Source organism: Ursus maritimus, unplaced genomic scaffold (genome assembly GCF_017311325.1).
Source record: "Ursus maritimus isolate PB19 unplaced genomic scaffold, ASM1731132v1 scaffold_4, whole genome shotgun sequence".
Classification (NCBI taxonomy): Eukaryota; Metazoa; Chordata; class Mammalia; order Carnivora; family Ursidae; genus Ursus; species Ursus maritimus.
The window spans coordinates 78,187,454-78,194,484 of NW_024426552.1; the positions used below are offsets into that span (position 1 = coordinate 78,187,454).

The window sequence follows — 7,031 nt, forward strand, 5'->3', positions numbered from 1 at the left end:
GAATCTCGACAGGCGGGTTCAGTCCGCGGAGCCCACTCCAGGGGCGGGGCCTGGTCCAGGGGCGGGGCTTGGCGCGGACCCCGCCCCGGTCCGTCCACGAATGCGCTCCGCAGGCGTAGGCCGCGCGCAGCCCCGGCAGGGAGCTGCATGCAGGTTCCTCTGCGGCTCGGCGTGTCTGGGAGCGGGCGCCGAGATGCGCCCCCTGCTCGGCCTCCTGCTGGTCTTCGTCGGCTGCACCTTCGCTCTGTACTTGCTGTCGACGCGACTGCCCCGCGGGCGGACGCTGGGCTCCGGCGAGGAGACTGGAGGCAGGTGCGTGTTGGGGGCCGTGGTTCGAGTCCGAGGAAGGGAGCCAGGTCGGAGGAAGGGGTCTGGGAGTGGGAGATTTGGTGCCGGGAGCGGGGGTTCGGTTCTGGGACTGGGGACCGCCGGCGGGGTGGATGGGAGTCGGGGCCCACGGCTGCGCGGTGTGCAGTTTGGGCGCGCGATCCGTGCTTTTGCACGCAGGGCGGGGATTTGCAGAGGGAAACGCGGCGTCGTATCCCGGCGGCGCCGGGTCGCGCACCTCTGTCGTCGCGGTGGCGTCTCCGCGGGAGCCGGGAGCCGTGTGCCCGTCGCCTTCACGGGCCCAGCCCTAGCCCGCATTTGCCGCTGACCGTCGCCCCGGGGTGGCCCCGCAGCCTCCCACCTTCGTCCTCCCCGCCCCATTTCACTTCCATCAGTTCTGCCCTTGGGACTTGCAGGCATTCGGTCTTCAGAAGTGTTGCATGGACCACTTTAAATTATTCACGAATTAATGATCAGGTCCGCCCCTCCTCCTGGCTGTCTCTACTTTTCGCCTTCTCCTGACCGACGGGGTGGGGCGGGAGACAGCACCGCCGGGCTGATTCCCGGGGAGTGTTGCATCCGTTTATAAAGGTTATGGAAGTGTGCCTGGCACAGCCTTGCGTTGTTGGCAAGGATGTTACTGACATTTGAATATGAGGATAACTTTTCAGTTACAGTTTTCTTCTGCCCTAGTTGAGAAGGCTGTGCTGTGGGTGTCAGACACACTAAGAGAAACCTGTTCGATGACAACTAGGAGGGTTTGCTCATAGTTGATCATCGATGGATTCAAGGGTTACTGTTATGTCAGAGGCAAGGTAGCCTTTACACTGTAACCCTTGTACAGGATTCAGAAGGCACTAAGGGCCAGATAAAGAGAGGGGTGAAAATGCAGCCTCTTTGAGACGGTTGGTTTCAAGCCTGACATGTTATCAAGAAGCTTATGTTTATGGTATGGGATAGATATACTTTCCTAGAGAATCTTTAATTGGCTTGTTAGCGACTGATAAAACAGTATTTTATCTAGCAACTCAGGAGCCCTGTGAAGTTTCAGTTGTCCTTGGCCTGAAGCTTGTGGGGGAGGGGGTGTTCCATGAAGGGAAGGCAATTTAGGACATTTAGTTCTTGCCTGAAAATGAATCCGTTTGCCTCTTAAGAATAGATCATAAAACCTGAACTAAACGGGCACTTACCACTCATTTCTCCTATAAGGAAACCGAGGCCCAGGGACTAGCCCGAGGTCACACTGCTGGATAGCGGTAGAGTTGAGATGTTACCCCCGTCTCGCTTCCCAAACCAGGGCTCTTCCGTCTGCCTCTGCTCTGTGGTATCGGGTCACCCGTCACCCCGGGCTTCCATTATGTGTGTGTTTGCAGCAAACCAGATGATGGGCACAGTTTTGTTTTTTTTTTTTTTTTTTTTTAATGATTTCTTATTATATTATGTTAGTCACCATACAGTACATCCCCGGTTTCCAATGTAAGGCTCAATGATTCATTAGTTCTGTATAACACCCAGTGCACCATGCAATACGTGCCCTCTTTACTACCCATCACCGGTCTATCCCATTCCCCCGCCCCCCTCCCCTCTGAAGTCCTCAGTTTGTTTCTCATAGTCCATAGTCTCTCATGTTTCATTCCCCCTTCTGATTACCCCCCCTTTCTTTATCCCTTTCTTCCCCTACTGATCATCCTAGTTCTTATGTTGATGGGCACAGTTATAAATCTACTTTGGAAACAAGACACAAGTGACTTTCCTAGGTACTAGGCCGATCTGGACTCACGTTTCCATGTGCTTTTCCAAATCTGCAGGTCACTGTGGTTCCCCTCAGACCTGGCGGAGCTGCGGGAGCTCTCCGAGGTCCTTCGAGAGTACCGGAAGGAGCACCAGGCCTACGTGTTCCTGCTCTTCTGCAGCGCCTACCTCTACAAGCAGGGCTTTGCCATCCCTGGCTCCAGCTTCCTGGTCAGTGCCCCGCCTTCCTTCTGAACCCGCCAGGAAGCCACCTTCTGTCTTTGTAGAGGGGCCCTTAGGCTGCAAATCACACAGTCCAGAGGAAGACGACTGTGGCAACCATCTGTCAAAAGCCTCCCCCGGGTCCAACACTGTCCTAGTTGCTTTACTGACCTTATTTAACTCTCCTGGCAGCCTTAACACGTGGGCATCATTGTCACATTTTACATAAGGAAGCAGTGCCGTGAGAAGCGACTGTCCGAGGTGACAAGGTGAGGAGGGGCAGAGCTGGGGCCTGAACCCATGTCTAGCTCCAGAGTCTGTCTCTCCTCTCAGGTGTGCTGCTTTTGTTTCCACGGCCTTGATGGCTCTGCGCTGTCCCGGAGACACACACACACAATCCGGGCTGGGTCAGCTGTTCCTGCTCAGAGCTTCCATAAGGTTCTGCCTTTTGGCACTGTTTTCCATTACTTTTTGAAAACCCGTGTTCTCCACTAGTCTTTGAGGTCTTTGAGAACCAGGCCCATTCCTGATTCTCAGCTTTGTGTTTCTTTGCCCGGCTCGGGGAAGGGCCTTCACAAATGTTTGATGAACAAATGCAAGTTGTTGATGGAGCTGTTAGGCTGGACAGGCTGGGGAGACCTCCCTGCGTGGGGAGGGGGTGGGGGGGACCAGACGTTCTGATTTCCCATGCGCCCCCCACCGCCCTTGGAGCTGCAGTGCCAGACCCGGGCCCACGCTCTCGCTGTGGGCTGCTTCTCTTAGTTGCCGCCGAAGTTCTCCGGAAGAACCTTGCCGTGCTCCCTGTAGCATCTTCAGGCGTTTCATGTGAATGTGTGTATATTTTAGGGCATGGGGTGGGTTTGAGTCTCAGCTGCGTAACCACGGGCAACCCCTTGAACTTCTCCAACCCTGATTCCTCTCTGGAAAATGGAACTACTCCTGCGCATTGTGGTGTGGACGATTAAATGGAACGGTGTGTGGAGAGCAGCTGGCTTGGCGACGGTGCCTGGCACACAGTGGCCCTCAGCACTTGTTGAATGACTAAGTGACTGAGCAGGAGACCCCGAAAGCTTCCTTCCGCCCTGCTTTTGTCTCCTACCTTGGCATCTCTTCTCTACTCCAGGCTCGGGCTGGATGCCCGTAAGCAGTCTCTTTGTTGGAAACCGGAAGAAAAACATGCCCATGTCAAGAGAGACAGGGAGGTGTGTGGTGCTTGCAGTCAGGGACTGACTTTTTGGGGTGCCCCTATAGCTGCTTTCCCTCTTTTTTTTTTTTCTTTTCTTTTTCCCTAAAGTAGGCTCCACGCCCAACATGGGGCTTAAACTCATGACCCTGAGATCAAGAGTCAGAGACTCTACCAGCTGAGCCAGCTAGGCGCCTCCCTGCCTCCCCTCTTGAGCTGATGCCTCTTCAGGGCAGAGAGTCAGATGCTACCTGGGACCGAATCCTGTCTCTGCCTGCTGTGAGCTCTTCCCGGGAGAATGGTGTGAGGATGGCATATGACACAGGGTCGTAGTAAGGATGAAATAAGACATGTATTCAAGCACTTCCCACAAAGTAGGTGCTCATCAGACCCCCACCTTCTCACTTGGAAGTTCCCCTTCTACTTTCTCTCTTGGGTCCCATATTTGGTAGGGTGACATCTACCAGCCAAACTATTTAGGACGTATACGTTCATTTTTCATTTTTGTTAATCTAAGACTTTTTTGAGTGTCAGCTAGAGCTCTGGTCAACATGGAGCCCCCAGTGCTCTCTACCACATAGATGGAATTCCGGCAAAAAGCAAAGAAAGAGGATGTTTTATATGGCTTGTGTGGTCTTACTGAAGGAAAGTTCATGGGTTATGTTCCTTTAAAATGGTAACAGTAACGTGTGAGTTGCGTTTCTCCCTTCTTGGAGCACTAGTGATCACAGGACCTCCCACAGGCCATGCAGCAGGCCCGGGGGCTGTATAGGCATGTTGTCCCAGAGAATGTGCTCCTGCCTTCTGAAGTGTTCGTCCTCATCCCTCTTTGGAAGGTGAAGAGACCAAGGCCAGGGGTGCAGTTCCCAGCCCTGTCATCATTGATCATTCACGCCTTTAGAACGGGAGTTGGGTTTTGGTTGGGAAAATCACTGGAAGAGGAGGGAACCTATGACTCCTGGGCTCCAGTACAAGGTGACTGGTAGCCACCAGATATTCTAACGGCCGAGGGGTTTGTGTTGTTTTTGCAGAATATTTTAGCTGGTGCTTTGTTCGGACCCTGGCTGGGGCTTCTGCTGTGCTGTGTGCTGACGTCCGTGGGCGCCACGTGCTGCTACCTGCTCTCCAGTATTTTTGGCAAACAGCTGGTGGTCTCCTACTTTCCTGATAAAGTGTCCCTGCTGCAGAGGAAGGTAAGGGGAGGGACCGCAACTGAGTGCCGGGCCCCCTGCGAGTCCTGTCAGGGCCCTGAGGGGTGTGCAGGCAGGAAGTGGCCACCGTGCTCCTCCACCCTGCTTTGGAGCTCTTCGGGCTCCTTCTGGTGTGTTCATGAGGCACAAACCTGGGATCAAATTCCAGCTTCATCATTACCAGCTCTGTGACGTTGGGCAAGTTCCTGCCTTCTCCGAGCCTCAGGTACTGCCATTTTAAAAATGAGGAAAACGGGCGCCAGGGTGGCTCAGTTGGTTAAGTGTCTGCCCCTGTCCCAGGGTTCTGGGATCAAGCACAGGTTGGGCTCCCCGCTCAGCGGGGAGCCTCCTTCTCCCTCTGCCATCCCCCCTGCTTGTGCTCATACTCTCTGCCAAATAAATGAATAAGATCTTAATTTAAAAAAATGAGGAAAATAATCTCTACCCTGGAGGGTTGTTGGAAGATTCAGGAACAGAATATGCGAAGTATCTAGAAGAGTGCTCGGTGCTGTCAGATTTTCAGTATCTAGAGATTCTTTCTGCTTCTTAATGGCCTTGTCTTTTCTGGCTACAGGTGGAGGAGAATAGAAACAGCCTGTTTTTTTTCTTACTGTTTTTGAGACTTTTCCCCATGACACCAAACTGGTTCTTGAACCTCTCAGCTCCGATTCTGAACATCCCAATTGTGCATTTCTTCTTCTCTGTTTTGATCGGTAAGAAGCTGGTGGGGTAAGTCTGAGTCTTCAGCAGTATTGTGCTGGAGGCCTGCCCTGGGTTACCAGCCACATGGGCCTGCGCCTGCCTCTGAGAGCCCGGGTTTGTCAAGAACAGTGTCAAGCCTGGCAACCTCAAGTAATTATTCCTGATTTCAAATCTGCTCAGGGTTGAACAGAAAGCCCATAAAAATACTTTTGGGAAAAGTAAGGATTGTTCATTCCACAACGTATTTAGTGCCTGTTGTGTGGCCAGCAGTGTGCTAGGCACTGGAATTAGAAGCGTCATCTGTGGAAAACCAGTGATTTGGCCCTTAGCAAGGTCCCAGGAAATGCTAGCAGGAAAGTGGAGCTGGAGTGAGGGTGTGTGGCTGAAGAAAGGGCGGAGGCTGAAGAAAGGAGCAGAGCAGAGGACTTCCTATCTGGCTCCCACCCCAGTTTTGATTAAGATCTGCCTTGAGAAGAGCTGGTACTGATAAAGTTCCTTCTTGCCTTTTGACCTCCATGGGCCACCTGGCCAGAAGAGGGGCTGGGACCAGAGCAGTGTTTCGCAAAGTCTGGGCCTTGGGTCACCTTTATCAGCGTGGTAATGTGCGAACAGCCTGTAAAGTCAGTGACTGTTGTTTTCTCCACACTGGAAGTAAACCACCCTCTTTAAACCTAAAGCAAGGATTGCCTCTCCTAAACCTACTTTAGAGCATGGAGAGAAAGACTGACTACTGAGGGCTTCTAGGTCGAACATAACAAATCTGTGGTTGAGCAGCTGCTATTAATAGGGAATGCTTGAGAGAGAAATTGAGATCTTAAATCAAAGCAAAATCGACTACAGCTCATTCTGGTTATACTGGCTTTCAGACAAAGTGCCTTCGTTCCTCTGTCAGCAGCCTGTAATTACCTAGATGGCAGGAGGCTTGAAAAGACTCTGGAGACCGCGGTTCCAGTCCCTTCCCAGACAAGCTGTGTGACCTTGAGTGCTCTGTGATCTTGAGGCATCGTCTGCTGTAGGGGAGGAACGGGTTATCAGGGTGTCCCAAACCAACTAGTCTCAGGAGCGGGGGTCAGGGTTTTCCTTCAGGCTCAGGTAACCAGAATCTCTGGGGGGAGCCCAAGGATGTGTTTTTAATAGCTTCCCCAGGGGATTTTATTATACAACCAGCCTGTCTGGCCACCAGTCAGGCTTCTGGGATCCAGTGGATTTGATGACCTCTTAGACACAGGGTGGAACGCGAACGTAGTGCTATTTCTAAGAAACATGTTTTTATCTTATGCATATTATAAATCTCATAATGCTGGTGCCTCTCATTACTTAGGCTGTTGGGTGCTCAGAACCCAGTTTGGGGACACTTCTAGCAAATGGGTGAAACTTACACTTTTTCATACTAACCGTATCCCCGGATTTCTTTTATTCTTCATTTTGTGTTTCCTATTAAAAAATTTTTATCTTATTGTAGTGCATGTATTTTTTGTAAATCATCTCAAGTCTTTTGTTGAGGCAGTTTATGGGAAGTGAGGAAAGGAGGAGGAGGAGTGGAGAGGGGAAGGAGGTAACGTCCTTAGGGGTCAGGAGTTGGGCAAAAAAAAATCTGGAGTCGCAGTTGTGAATTCCTGGGGACGTTTCTGAAGGATTACTGTTTTTCATTTTGCCCCAAGTAACAGGCTCTTTCC

At 51.9% G+C, this 7,031-nt stretch overlaps 1 protein-coding gene across 2 annotated transcripts in view; it reads left to right on the forward strand.

Annotated features, from left to right (window-relative positions):
• The first annotated feature begins 75 nt into the window (after nucleotides 1-75).
• The window catches only part of TMEM41A (transmembrane protein 41A), an 8,786-nt gene continuing 1,830 nt past the window's right edge, over nucleotides 76-7,031 (forward strand). The window contains exons 1-4 of one of the 2 annotated variants that reach the window (XM_008705227.2): nucleotides 76-312; nucleotides 2,136-2,289; nucleotides 4,495-4,879; nucleotides 5,228-5,361. In XM_008705227.2, coding sequence (XP_008703449.1) covers nucleotides 101-312; nucleotides 2,136-2,289; nucleotides 4,495-4,845 — 717 coding nt within the window. In that variant the 5' untranslated portion in view covers nucleotides 76-100 and the 3' untranslated portion in view covers nucleotides 4,846-4,879; nucleotides 5,228-5,361. Of the gene's footprint in view, nucleotides 313-2,135; nucleotides 2,290-4,494; nucleotides 4,880-5,227; nucleotides 5,367-7,031 lie in introns of those variants that run through there. The other variant, XM_008705226.2, reaches the window with a different exon arrangement.